General features: G+C 45.1%; 1 protein-coding gene across 1 annotated transcript; it reads left to right on the top strand.

The window, feature by feature from the left end:
• The first annotated feature begins 9267 nt into the window (after positions 1 to 9267).
• On the top strand, positions 9268 to 10206 carry LOC120914580 (olfactory receptor 1361-like). The gene has a single exon (XM_040325259.1). It carries the CDS (start codon positions 9268 to 9270, stop codon positions 10204 to 10206), a length of 939 nt encoding a protein of 312 aa, XP_040181193.1.
• The last annotated feature ends 4728 nt before the right edge of the window (positions 10207 to 14934 follow it).

Genomic DNA, 14934 nt, shown 5'->3' with positions numbered 1-14934 from the left:
ACCTTTAAATAAACGTAAATCATTTAGAATTATGATTATGAAATAGGATTATGTAAAAACAACATGACTAAAAATAAAACACCAATTCCCAAAGCAGGAATCTGCCACACTAAAAAGACACAAGGGAATAGAAAAACCATTTAAAAGAGAATGCTACGGTACTAATAATGTATCACTAACTCACGTCTGAGTGATGCCAATTGATATATTTTGGAAAAGCTCCATAAATATTATAGTTTATAATCTCTCTCTTACAAAATAACTTTGTGATTGTGTTTCAAATATTTTATGTTCTTTTTTTTTAAAGGTAAGTGATCTCTCCAGTATGAGCCTCTGTTGGCCTTTAACCACTTACGAACCACCCGCCGTCCTTTTACGTTGCTACTTTGAAGAGGAATACAGTTGATATGGTAGCAGCTAGCTACCATAACCCCGGTACCCTCTTCAAGAGCGGGCGGTCCTCTTTCAGATAAAAGTGGTCTCTGTGTCGGATACGCCACAAGATCACTTTATCAGTGGCGGGAGAGTGCCCCTCCCCCGGTGCTCTCCTGTGCCCTCTGCCGCTTACCTGAACCGTCAGAGGTCGATTGGGTTCCTCTCACGTCAGTGGCCTGGAGACGAGTGAGGGGAAGATGGCCCCCACCCGTCTCCATACCACTGCAGGGCGAAAGCGACGTCAAAATGTCACTTCCACCTAATGCTCTTAAATGGCCTTTTTTTGTTTTTTTTTGTTTTTAGAAAGACATAAAAAAATGTATTGCATTTTAGTCTAAATATGAGATATGAGGTCTTTTTGACTCCAGATCTCATATTTAAGAGGACCTGTCATGCTTTTTTTCTATTACAAGGGATGTTTACATTTCTAGTAATAGGAATAAAACTGACACAAAATAATTTTTTCTTACAAAAACAGCGTCAAAATAAAATCAAGGCCGCACTTTTAATTCTTTAAATTTCGTGATACACATTCACTATGTCCTGTTTGTAGGCACTGCTATGCCCTACATTTCTCAGAGCCTGTATTCTGAACTACAGAGGTGCTGAGGGGAGGAGTTTCAGGAGGCGGAGTCAGTACAGGAATCACTGCTTGCAAGCGGGAAGGTACCATGAAATCTGTAGTCCTTAGAAATTTAAAGAAAACAGCAGAGGAGAAACTGCAATGCATGCAGGGAATCCAGGAAGTTGTGGAAAGAGACGGCCAGCAGAAAGGCATCAGTAAGAAGTGATCAAACATCGCTGATCGCTCAGTTGTCCCCTCCGATCTGAGCAGAGAGCTATGACTGTCGACTACCGCTGTCTATTCTGACACTCCAGCAATCATTGGAGCGCTGGGCTCTAGAGGGGGTGGATGGCTCAGCCTCTCGCATTAAAAGATATATTAAAATATTTACAAAAATGTAAAGGGTGTACTCCCTTTTGTGAGATACTGTACATGTAAAGGTTTATCCTAAAGTTCTTTCTACAATGCTATGTGTTTGATGATACCAAATATTCAGACAAAGGCGGCGTGTCCAAGATGGCGATGGGAGCAGACGTGTAACCGCTGAGCTCCCAGCCTGGAATACCATCCTGCTCTGATCCTGGTGTGAAATCACCACTAACTGCCTTGCTATCTCCAGCTTTACCTGCCAGAGCCCTCGGGGGACTAGATCCGGTGGCCCGGGGGAGACGGAACAAGCCTGCTGTGCACAGCACGCCAAAACTCGGGCCTGCTGCTTCCCCTTCAACCTGCCGCATGGACGCCCAGAAGGAGCCACCGCCGGATGGCGCGATCCTCGCCGGTTCCCCGGCCTTTGACGCTCTGATGCTAGCCATGGCGACCCTCCGGGTGACTGTTCCCGCTTCTCCACCCTGATACTGAACTGCGCTTACCGCTGCGATGCTCAGGACATGCCCCTCTGAAGTTTTGTACCCCCGGGGCTCCGGGTGCTCCACACACTCTTATTTGTACCGGATGCCTCAAGGAAATTTTTGTTTTTGTTTTATTATTCTTTTTTGACTGTTTTGATTCTAAGGGGCGGACTGCCTTTTGTTCACTGCCCTCAGATCTGGCCTGAAGGCTGGTTGTTTTTGGGATGAAAACTGTCCTCCGTTTTGGGCTGCCCTGTTGGCCCCCGTGTTTTTATTTTTGTTTTATGTTTATGTTATATGACAGTAATTTCTTCACCACATCTAGCTGTACTGGCCAGGAGCCATGGTCCTCCTCTCGGCCCTGCAATGGCTGTTGGGGCTGCCCCATGTCTCTTGACCTGTGTTGATCCTCATGTTATCTCTTTCACTGGTTTGCATGGCTGCTCTTGATGTCCTCTCCTGGAACACACAGGGGCTGAACTCCCTGATTAAACGCTCCTTAGTGTTTCAATTCATTAAGAAATACCATCCCCATGTTTGTGTGTTGCAGGAGACGCATTTGATAGGCAGTAGGACCCTCAGCCCTAAGAAGCCGTGGGTGGGACACCACTACCATTCCACTTACTCAAGCTATGCCAGGGGTGTTAGTATCCTTGTCCCCTTTAAGCTTCTTGACTTAGTTCTCGACCCGGATGGCAGGTATGTGATAGTGTATGCATTGATCCATAGCTTGCCGTGGGTGTTGGTGGGCCTGTACCTGCCGCTGCCTGCCTCCCATGGGGTCTTGAACTCACTCGCAACTAAATTGGCGCAATTTCCCTCTGACAATGTTGTGATTTTAACCTTGTCCCGGACTCTGCTATGGACCGGTGTGCCGGGCCTGGCACGACCCGTCAGGGTTTGGCGGCCCGGGCTGATACATATGGCTTCACTGACGTATGGCGGTGGAGACATCTGAATATTAAGGCCTTTACTTGCCACTCCGCTACTCACAAATCCTTCTCTCGTATAGACCTGGCCTATGTGAGGGCCCCCGTCTTGCCCAGAGTCCGGGATGTCCTCATTCTCCCTAGGGGTATTTCTGACCACGCACCGCTGCTCTTATCCCTGACAGTATCGCCTGACCCGACGGACAGACTCTGGAGACTCTCCAGATTCTGGATAACTGACGCGGGGGTGGAGCCCCGGTTTCACAAATCCCTCCGACAATATTGGTCTGACAACCCGGGCACGGCGGCGGAGACCTTTGTGTGGGACGCCTTTAAGGCTTCCTCCAGGGGACAGTATCAGTCGATTATAGCCGCGGTGCGACGGGAGTGCAGGGCAGATCTTGCCAGAACTGAGGGGGACGCGAGCAGACAGAAGGCCCTATATGTTCGGACTCGGGACCCTCACCATTATGACCAGCTACAGTTGTTGACACGACAGACTCTACTATTGCGGACGTCCCTGACGGAGAAGAGACTGCTCCACCAATCGCAGCGTATCTTTGAACAGGGGGAGAGGATGGGTAGACTCTTCACCTGGCTGTCTAAGGAACAGTCCAGGGTCACCACCATTGCCCAAATTGTGGATCATGATGGGGTCCCCCACTCTGCCCCGAGGGGGATTAACCAATGCTTCGCCACTTACTATCTGAGGCTATATAGCTCCAGAGTGGTGTACGAACAATCTGACTTGGTTGATTACCTGGAGGCTGTGGATGTTCCTGTCCTCACCCCCTCTTCGGCGAAAATATTGGATGCCCCGATTAAATTAGAGGAGATTCAGCAAGCACTAAAGATGATGCAGGGGGGGAAGACGCCGGGACCGGATGGGCTCCCGGGGGAATTCTATAAGAACTGTGCTGAAGACCTTGCTCCGGCTGCTGTCCCTTTTCTCCCAAGTATTGGAATCTGGGGCTCTCCCAGACTCGATGAGTGATGCGGTGATAGTGGTCATCCCCAAGCCCGGTAAAGACCCTACCCTCTGTTCCTCTTATCAACCCATCTCGCTTCTCAACGTCGACACTAAGATCTTCGCGAAGATACTGGCCAACCGCTTAAACTCTGTCATCACGGCCTTGGTCCATCCGGACCAGACGGGCTTTATGCCGGGTCGTGGTACAGATATCAATCTGCGTCGCTTACACACGCACTTGGCGATTGCGGGACCGGGCGCCCCGGGTGTGGTGGCCTCACTCGACGCCGAGAAGGCCTTTGATTCGGTCGAGTGGGGCTACCTCTGGACGGTCCTCTCCCGCTTTGGCCTTGGCCCCCGTTTCCTCTCTTGGATACGCATGCTCTATGCACATCCCAGGGCTCACGTCCGCACCAACGGCACCCTGTCGGACTCCTTCTCCCTTGAGAGGGGGACTAGGCAGGGTTGCCTGTTATCCCTGGCATTGTTCGCCCTGGCGCTCGAGCCCCTAGCTGCTCACTTGCGGGGGGACCCCGGGGTTAGGGGTATCCGGGTTAGGTCCCCTTGGAAAAACTGTCCTTATATGCAGACGACTCCCTGTTGTACCTAGCGGACGCCTCCTCTTCCCTGCAAAATGCCCTTGCCCACTTTGATAACTTTAGTCAATTTTCGGGGATTCTAATTAATTGGGACAAGTCGATCCTATTCCCGCTTCATCCATCGGTGCCCTGGGTGGACTCACGTATGCCCCTTCGTTGGATTGAGGAATTTACTTACTTGGGGGTCCGGGTGAGCTCGGAGCCGGGAAGTTATCGTGTCAGGAATGTGCTGCCAATATTGGAGCAACTGACCAAGAAATGCGCGACATGGCGAAACCTCCCTCTCACACCGGTCGGGCGTGGGAATCTTATTAAAATGATATACCTACCCAAACTGCTGTATTTTTTCAGGCAGACCCCGGTCCCTATCCCCCGGTCATTTTTCCGACAACTAGATGGTATAATTACAACCTTTGTGTGGGCTGGGCGTCCACCCGGGTGGCGCGGCGTACCCTTTATCTCCCGCTGTCGAGTGGGGGGCTGGCGCTCCTGTACTTTCTGATATATTACTGGGCGGCGGTACTGGTCACGGTGAGATGGTGGTTTTCTCAACCCAGACAAAACCCGGCTGTCACGTTGGGCTCATACGCGGCACTCTCCAACCTGGTCTTTAGGGGCCCCAAAGCGCACCCGTCAGTCACTGGTCCCATGAAGACTGTTCTACAGGTATGGCGCTCTTCCAGGGTCAAGAATGTTAACCCCGGGTCTGTCTCCCCCCACACTCCCTTATGGACTAATCCCCTTCTTCCCCACCTATGCAAGATTCCCGATCCTGCGATATGGGCAAGAAAAGGTATCCTTACTCTCCGGCATGTGATGCCGAATGGCAAGATAGCGACATTCCAGGAACTGAGACGGACTTACCACCTTCCCCTCTCCTTCCAGTTTCGATACTGGCAGCTCAGGCATGCCCTTGCCTCGCAATTCCCGGACCCGGTGATCCTCGAGTCTGACTCCATTGAGCGCCTCCTGATTTCGGGTGTGATGGGTAGCCCTCTTTCTTCCCTTTTTTCTCCAACTTACGGTGACTCATGACGTGGACACGACCGGGGCCCTGGGTAAGTGGAGTGCGGACATCCCTGACCTTGGTGTGGGAGGACTGTGTCTCCTCCTATATCCCCTCCATGATAGCTTCCCGAGACCGTTTCATCCAACTGAAGTTTTTGCATAGAGCATACTACACACCGCAGAGGTTGGCTGTGATATACCCCTCTAGGAGCCCACTCTGTACCCGTTGCCTGATTGACACCGGGACATTTTTCCACATGGTATGGTCCTGCCCTAAACTGCATGCATTTTGGAGGGAGGTGGCTGACACCCTGTCCGATCTCTGTGGAGTGGACCTGGCTATGGATCCTCGCATATTCTTGCTTAGCTATCTGAGTGAGATTGAGGGTGATAGATATGTCAAGCTTTGTATTACTTTTGCTTTGTTTTACGCAAGGAGGGAAATCCTTCTTCTTTTGGAAGGGCCCGGAGATCCCTACGGGGTCCTCATGGCGGTCCGCAATTGAAAAGGTTTTGCCATTGTATAGGATCACGTACGAAAGCAGGAATTGCCCGACGAAGTTCGACAAGATCTGGTCCAACTGGGTCGATGCCTCTGGCTAGGTGCCCCCCCCCTTGGTGGCGGGTCCCCCCCATGTGTGAGTGTACCCCCCTCTCCCCTTGGCCCCCCCCTTATGTATGGCTCTCCTCCTCTACGGACTCCCCTTGAGGGTGGGGGTACATAAGACTATTAGACATTAGGTTCTGCTCATCTGTCTATATTATTTTGTGGCCCCCCCTTTTTATTTTACTTACCTTGATTTCCCTAATCGATCTGTAAATGCAATCTGTGATTGAATGTATACGTTTTGCCTTTCAACTGTCATTGTTTCCTGTCACTTGTCAATATGTCAATAAAAAGAAAACTTTTACTGTCAAAAAAAAATAATTAAATATTCAGACAAAAAAATCAATAAATGACTGCCCCAGCACATGCATTGTGATAGGATAGTTCCATTAATGAACAGCATGGAGCACTTCCTGGGTGATCAGAAATTTTGGAATGTGATAATCCGCATATGAGAAGCTTGTATGTGATAAAACTTCATACCATGCACTGCAAGCTTTGTTGACCATTGGCTTAGTGAACAGCCAAAGTTCTTTAAGGTAGTTGTAAAACTCAGACATGAAATATTAACAAAGCATATAGTGTATATTGGTTTCAATTAAAGGGTTAGTAAAGGAAAAAAATGTTTTCCTTTTAAAATAACAAACATGTTATACTTACCTCCACTGTGCAGTTCGTTTTGCACAGAGTGGCCCCGATCCACGTCTTCTGGGGTCCATCGGCGGCTGTCTCTGGTCCTCCCCGCAAGTACTGACCACAGTCATGCGAGAGAGCTCGCATGGTGGTGAGTAATTGCGGGCGCGTTCCTGTGATACAGCGAGCATTATTATTACAAAATGCAGTTTTTAAATGATGGTTTCATTTATTAAGGCAAAAAAAGCTGTCCAAACCTGCCTGGTTTTATGTGAAAAAGTAATTGCTCTCTAAAACCTAATAACTGGTTGTGCCACCCTTGGCGGCAACAACTGCAATCAAGTGATTGCGATAACTGGCAATGAGTCTTTCACATTGCTGTGGAGCAATTTTGCCCCACCTTTCTTTGCAGAATTGTTTTATTCAGCCACATTTGATGGTTTTCCGGCATGAATGGCCTGTGTAAGGTCATGATACAGCATTCCAATTGGATTTAAGTCCGGGCTTTGATTAGACCTCTCCAAAACCTAAATTTTGCTTTGTTTGAACCATTTGGAGGTGGACTTGCTGTTGTGTTTCAGATCATTGTCCTGCTGCATAAGCCAAGTGCACTTGAGCTTGAGGTCACAAACTGATGGCCGGACATTCTTCTCTAGGATTTTCTGGTAGAGCTCAGAATTCATGGTTACATCAATTATGGTAAGTCGTCCAGGTCCTGAAGCTGCAAAGCAGCCCCAGACCATCACGTTACCACCACCATGTCTGACTGTTGGTATGATGTTCCAACATGTTTTCCAAAAAGATCAAATTTTGTCTCATAGGTCCACAGAATATTTGCCTAAAAGTCTTAGGGATAATCAAGATGTTTTTTGGTAAATGTGGGAGGAGCTATTGTGTTCTTTTTTACTTTTTCACATAGGGCCAGGCATGTTTGAACAGATTTTTTCCCTTAAATTAAATAATAATTTAAAAACTGCATCTTGGATTTACTCGGGTTATCTTTGTGTAATATTAAAATTTTGTTTGATGATCTGAATCATTTAAGTGTGAGAAAAATGCAAACAAATTTAAAAATCAGGAAGGGGAAAATACCTTTTCACAGCACTGTATGATATAGCAGAAAGTAAAAAAATATATATATATTTTCAAAATTGTTGGTCTTTTTTTGTTTATATTGCAAAAAAATTAAAACACAGTGGTGATCAAATACCACCAAAGAAAAAGCTCTATGTGAGGGGAAAAAAAGGACATCAATTTTATTTGGGTACAGTGTTGCATGACCACGCAACTGTCAGTTAAAGTAATGTAGTGCTGTATCACAAAAAAATGGCCTGGTCATGAAGGGGGGGGATAAATGTTCTGGAGGTCAACTGGTTAATTATCCCACAATACTAGACTGTATGAATATACTTTTGTTATGAAACACTAAGCAACCCATTAGGCTACACGTCCTATTGGTACACAAAATAGTAAAATCCAAACAAAATCCCTTAAAAGCATTATGTAGCAGAGGTGGGAGCATGGGGGATTGATTAAATAGAATTCTGAATACAGATGTAGCACCCCTCACATAGGTAGGTGCTAGAGGTTAGGATTTTTGGTAGTGTAGGTCAATTTAAGCAGGCCTATCTGTAAGCTAGGTCTGTTTGTTTTTGGTTTGTGTGGGCTGGGAGTGGCTCAGAGCAGCAGCTATGACTCACAGACAGCATCACATTGCTGTTACCTCCCTTTTTCTTCTAGAGGAGGGGAAGAGAGGCGGGGCTGTCTGGGGTGCCTCCAGAAGCCCTGACTAATCCCAAACTAGGATTGGTAGGGGGCAGGCCTCCTTAAAATACCCAGGGTCAGCCCAGCTGAGGGGAGTTGTCAGGTGGAAGAACTGAGGATGGAGTACTAGGCTGGACAGCAGGACCTAGTACTGCCAGGCAAATCTTCATTAGGGAACCACCAGTTGCAGCCAGGAGGGCTGGCGAGGCACGCCTGAGAGGACTGGGATTATGCCGTTTGGAATGGCTGCAGAGCCAGTAGTGTGGACTGTGATGTTGCATGTAGTGAAGTCAGGCAGCTGCAGCCAGGAGGGCTGGCAAGGCCTGAAGAGGGCTGACTGGGAGCAGTAGTCCATCAGTAAGGACAGCTAGCACTAAGGAGACTTTCCATATTTCCTGCTATACCTGCTGTCCCTGCCTGCAAAGGGCAATTCCTAAGGCCTGGCTGAGCCAGTGTCAGGCCTAACCATGTGCTATCTGCTCCTGGAGAGAGAGAGATAGAGCAATAGTCTGCAAGCAAGATTTGTGCAAGAGGAGTCTGGAGAAGTGTATAAAGAGTGTATATATTGTCCTTAGCAATTTTGCTATTATTCTACTGGGCATCCCATATTTCCCATACCCCATTCAAGTTAAATTCCTCAATAAAACAACAAAACAAAGCCAATGGATTTGTCATTGTCTTGGAGTGTCTGGCAAGTAAATTCCGGGCTGGGTAGGGTGACAGGTGGGTCATATCACTTAGCAGCCCCTACGGGGTACCACTACATAAATTTGTGGAAGTTCTAAGGAATGCTGAATAGCTATATTCTTTCCAGTTAGTAATGGTGATTTGCATGCACTAAGAATGAATTATTAGTTATGTCAAATACAAAATTAATTTTTTGGTATTTTCAGCTGTGAATTTCCAATGAACAGAATCAATGAGTCAAGGGTCAAAGAATTTTTCCTCCTGGGCCTGTCCCATAGTCAAGACCAGAAAATGCCATTATTTTCTCTTTTCTTCACAATGTATCTAGTAACACTCTTGGGTAATGCTCTCATAGTAGCTGTGATTGTCAGTAGCCAGGAGCTGCACAACCCAATGTATTTCTTTTTAGGAAATCTTTCTTTTGTTGACATTTGTTTTAGCTCAGTAACGGCTCCTCTTATGTTGACCAATCTTCTCTGGGATCGGAAATCCATTTCCTTTGAAGGATGTATGAGCCAGTTATTCTTTCTGTTTTGTACAGCGAGCATGGAGTGTTTTGTCCTGGCAATTATGGCTTATGATCGGCTAGTTGCCATCAACAACCCTCTACGGTACTTATCCATCATGCACAGGACAATGTGTTTGGCTCTGATAGTCTTTTCGTGGACATTTACATCTTTACATTCTCTGTTACATATCTCTATTGTTTCCTCAATGAAGTTTTGTGGTCCAAACAAAATCCATGAGTATTTTTGTGACCTTCCTCCCTTGCTGGCCCTCTCCTGCTCTGACAAATCACAGTATGACCTTTTGGTGTTCACCGAAGGCTCATTTGTAACCATGAGTCCCTTTGTGTTTGTAGTTATCTCCTACGCTCGGATTCTCAATGTCATTTTGAAAATACAGTCTTCCACAGGAAAGTACCAAGCATTCTCCACATGTTCCTCCCACCTCACTTCTGTTGGACTTTTCTTTGGAACCATCTTCTTTACCTATTTCCGTCCATCTTCCTCAGATTCATTGGAAGAAAATAGATCAGTAACAGTGGTGTACTCAGTTCTTACTCCTCTTCTCAATCCTTTTATATATAGTTTGAGGAACGAGCAAATAAAGGTTGCTGTGAATAAGATCTATCATCAGATGTTAAAGGGGCTGTAAAGGTAAAAAAAAAATCCCTAAATAGCTTCCTTTACCTTAGTGCAGTCCTCCTTCACTTACCTCATCCTTCCATTTTGCTTTTAAATGTCCTTATTTCTTCTGAGAAATCCTCACTTCCTGTTCTTCTGTCTGTAACTCCACACAGTAATGGGACGGGAGGCTTTCTTCCTGGTGTGGAGAAAGCCTCTTGAGGGGGGAGGGGGCGAGCAGGCAAGTCAGGACACTCTCTACTTTGCAGATAGAGAAAGGAGCTGTGTGTTAGTGGGCGTCCTGACACTCCTTCTCGCCCCCTCCCCCCTCAAGAGGCTTTCTCCACACCAGGGAGAAAGTGTTGCATTACTGTGTGTAGTTACAGACAGAAGAACAGGAAGTGAGGATTTCTCAGAAGAAATAAGGACATTTAAAAGCAAAATCGAAGAATGAGGTAAGTGAAGGAGGACTGCACTAAGGTAAAGAAAGCTATTTAGGAAAAACATTTTTTACCTTTACAACCCTTTTAATGACAGATATGAAAGATATATGTAAAACAAAATTCTAATAGTTACAGTATGCACTACAAATGAGGTTTGGGTTCTTTACTACCATGGGTTTCAGGCAAATCTTGCATGTTCTAGATTCGCAGTCACTCCGAATGTATGTGCAGATTTGCCCAGGAAATTATTTGAAAACCATAATATGCTGCATGATCTTAAAGCGGGGTTCCGGGCAGAATTTTTTTGTTTTTACATTAAAGGCAAGCTGTTAATAGAAAATTCATTTTTAGGATGGAACATGGGGGGGCATAGAGTAGCTATGGTGTTAGTTTTTTGGAAGCAAGTTGACAAATGAAACATGGAGAGATAAAGGTCAGTTTGGAAACTGTACTTCTGATAGCTAGCTTTTTGGGCAGTCAATCCCTTTTCTTTTGCTAATTATTGGGGAACTTTTTGACTTTCATTTTATTTTGATAATTTTGTGTGTTACTTTTTAGTTTTAATTATTTTAGGTTTAACTGTGTTTGTCCATAATATATAAATATATATATATTTTTTTCTTTTTTTTTGCAAGGTTTACCTTTAGGAAAAAGCAGTTTATTTTGGCATTTTGTAGTTTTCCTTTATACATTTTTTTATTTTATTTATTTCACGTTAATAGAGCCTTTTTATGTCTGGGTATCTTTCACTTCTTACTGATCATCTGTTTTGGAGCTGACTTTTATTCACAGCACATTGTTGCATACTTTTACTTTGTTCTGGTAATACTGGGATATCTGGACCTAGGGCAACCTACTGGAGCCTGCGCAACTTGATACCAGTCCAGAATCCCAAATACCCTGTTGGATGTATTTGATTTTGTGTTCATTCCTTTTGTTTTATTTGACTGATATGTGTAATTGTAATGTCCTCCTGCGTGGGCAAACTGAGAAAATGTAATAAAAATTATTGCAGAGAAAAAACGGATAAAATCCCCGCGCTTGGTGTACCAAAGGAAAATCAAAATAGCAGCAAACTAATATCCTGAATACTAGACTATAAACAGATGGTCTAAATTTCTCTTACTTCCCCTCTATGTTTGCTTCATCCAGGGCAGGCATATTAGAAACTGACACAAGTAGAGAAAGCAGAGGCGTGGGGTCGGCGAGGCTTGGTACCAGGGGCAGATCCAGAGGGTCAACAGGGCACCCGACAGGAGCTCCCTAGTTCCGGCTGGCGTGATGTCACAATTCAGAGGCCAGGAGCGTGGGATTGAACACAAGATTCTGCCGACCTGTAGTAGCCAGAGTCCATGTGCACTGCAAGTTAGTGATCACTTAACTTCCTTAAGTCCTTAACACAACACTGCCTTAGCTGTCTTAGCTGTGTGAACTCGCTGAACTGGTTAAGACTTGGGGGGTGGTTTAATTCAGTTACAATGGTACACAGCATGGAGGGGGTTAATGTACTCACTGATGCATTAGTGATCAGTGGCAATTAATTAACCCCTTGTGCTGCATTAGTGGCAGTGGCACCATCAGTGTTAATTAACCCCTTTTATGCTGCAGCATGAAGGGGTTTAAAAAAAACACTGCTACTAATGCAACACAAAGGGGTTAATTAATTTTTACTGGTCACTAATGCATCAGTGAGTACATTAACCCCCTCCATGCTGCATATTACAATTACCAATTATTATCATCATGAGCCACAGCACCTGTATTGTGTAATTATTGTGATAATAATGATGATATAGAATGACAGTGAAATTTATCTTTAGGCCTCATTCACGCAGGGCATGCTGCAGACATGCGTCCAACATGCGGGGCTGTCTTTTTTTGGCTTGGGGATGCATAAAATGTTGCGTATATCCCTGTGCCGGAATCCTATTTAGTTCTACTGACACACACACAGCTATTGTGTCCCAATATGTCATGTGTGTGGGTCCCAGAATGCATGCAGGGTGCATTCATGGACCCACGCCAGCATGTCATATTGGGATATAGCGGCTGTGTCAGTGCAGTCATGTGTCAGAATAAAAATAAATGGGATGCCGCCATAGGGATGCATGTAACACTTGTCACTATTTTAAACTGTATCATATGTTAAATACAGTTCTGTAAGCCAGTGTTTCCCAACTCCAGTCCTCAAGGCACACCAACCGGTCATGTTTTCAGGATTTCCCTCAGATGAAACGGCTGTGGTAATTACTAAGGCAGTGAAACTGATCAAATCACCTGTGCAAAATAATGGAAAGCCTGAAAACATGACCTGTTGGTGTGCCTTGAGGACTGGAGTTGGGAAACATGGCTGTAAGCAACACCTTATTTTCTGGCAGTGCCACTCCCGAGACTAGACTCTAGATCCACCCCTGCTTGGTACGTGATGTCATCATACATGCGGGTGGGACTAGTTTTTTTTTTTTTAATAAATATAATCTTGTTTTGAAAATATTACACTATAAGATTTGCCCTTCTGTTCCTTTTACACTATGTGCCAGTTTGATGTGCAGTGCTGCAGAACTAGGGAATGGGAAGATATTATAGAAATGGTGGGACACTATACTCCTTTCACAAGAGCATTTCATGTGATCGGATTACAAGATTTACTCTTCAATCGGGACTTTTTATTTGTTATTATTTTTTTTATTTGCAGACATTCTGTTTGCACAGCATTCAGTCATGAATATGATATTCTGTTATGTGATATCTGCCTGATTTATTCTGTCGCTTTGGATGTTTGCAATGATATATTTAATATATATATATATATATATATATATATATATATATATATATATATATATATATATATATATATATATATATATATTAAATATATTTAATATAAAAGTGACCGTGACCCCTTCATAAAATTTCCCATGTTGTGGGGACCCCTAACAGTAAAATTATTTTCATAGCGTGGGTTGTCCGCACCCAAGGAAAGACAAGTAATTTACACCCCTAACCCACGAACATTTAGTGTCCCCCCGAGTCCCTTCCACTCGAACAGTAGTAAACCCCTTATGGTACATTTTAATTTGTACCACTCTTTCTCTTTGTTCTCCTTTCTTTCCCTTTTATCTCTCTCTATCCTAATTTCTTGTCCCCATCCCTCTCTCTAGCCGTATTTATTGCGCTCTCTCTTATTCTTTCTCTCCCATTTTCTTTGTTCCTCCCCTTCTTTTCCTCTCCCTTCTATGTATTCTCTATTTTTATTCCTTATCTTACTCTTTGGTGGGGGGAACGGGATGAGTGGCAGTGCTGGCAGGGAGTTGGGATGAGTGGCAATGTTGGGGGGGAGTTCTGATCAGCCAACTTAGGTGCTCTTGATCAAGGGCATCTGCTGATCTGAGAACTGTAGTGGGGACTTATAATGGCAACTATAATTACAGGTAGTTTTACTCACTGTGTCTCCGGATTCACTGTGTCTCGAGCAGCGACACCTATGCCGAAATCAGGAGATAGGGTCTCCTCCAGCCCCTCCCACTTCACATTCCTCACCAGTCAACTGACCTCTAGTCTCTTTCCCCCCAGCCATGCCGTGAACTGAATGGGCATCTGCGAAGAGGCCAAGTGGGCGGCCGTGGGCTCCAGGAACAGCCCAACTGGGCGGCCACAAAAAGGCTGGGAGAGTGGTGCGGGCTTCAGGAACAGCCCGGGATTTGGTGACCCCTGGCCAATCATCATTCGACCCCCGAGGGGGTCCCGACCCCCAGGTTGAGAACCACTGCTCTACAGTATCTAAATTCTTATAGTAAAACCACAGCCTGTACTCTTTGACTCTAGTAAATTTGGGCCTTGCTCACTACATTGTCTGCTGATGCCCAGTTTTATAGTAGTATATCATCTGCAGTCTCTTAATTCTTGTAAAAAAATAACTTCCTGTAGTCTTTTGCCACGTACACATGAGCGTTTTTCCCTTCGGAAAAAAAAAAACGATGGTTTTCCAGACGGAATTCCTCTCAAGCCTGCCTTGCATACACACGGTCACACAAAAGTCTGGTGAACTCCTGACTGCCAAGAACGCGGTGACGTAAAAGACTACGACGAGCCAACAAAATTAAGTTCTATGCTTCCGAGCAGTTAAGTTATTGGTTTACACTAAGAAAATAACCAGCCCATTTCCAAATTGCTGTCCAAATCTAATACCGTGTACACACGATCGGTTTTTCCAATGAAAAAATGTCCGATGGACATGTTTTATGTCACCACGTTTAGGATGGTCAGAATTTAGTCTGATAGTGTGTAGGCAAGACTGATGAAATTCAGCTTCA

Source organism: Rana temporaria, chromosome 9 (assembly GCF_905171775.1).
Source record: "Rana temporaria chromosome 9, aRanTem1.1, whole genome shotgun sequence".
In the NCBI taxonomy this organism is placed as follows: Eukaryota; Metazoa; Chordata; class Amphibia; order Anura; family Ranidae; genus Rana; species Rana temporaria.
This window is presented reverse-complemented; position numbering and strand designations above follow the sequence as displayed.

Bases quoted from the DNA above. Each gene is read 5' to 3' on its own strand.
- LOC120914580 (XM_040325259.1), top strand. From the start codon at position 9,268: ATGAACAGAATCAATGAGTCAAGGGTCAAAGAATTTTTCCTCCTGGGC.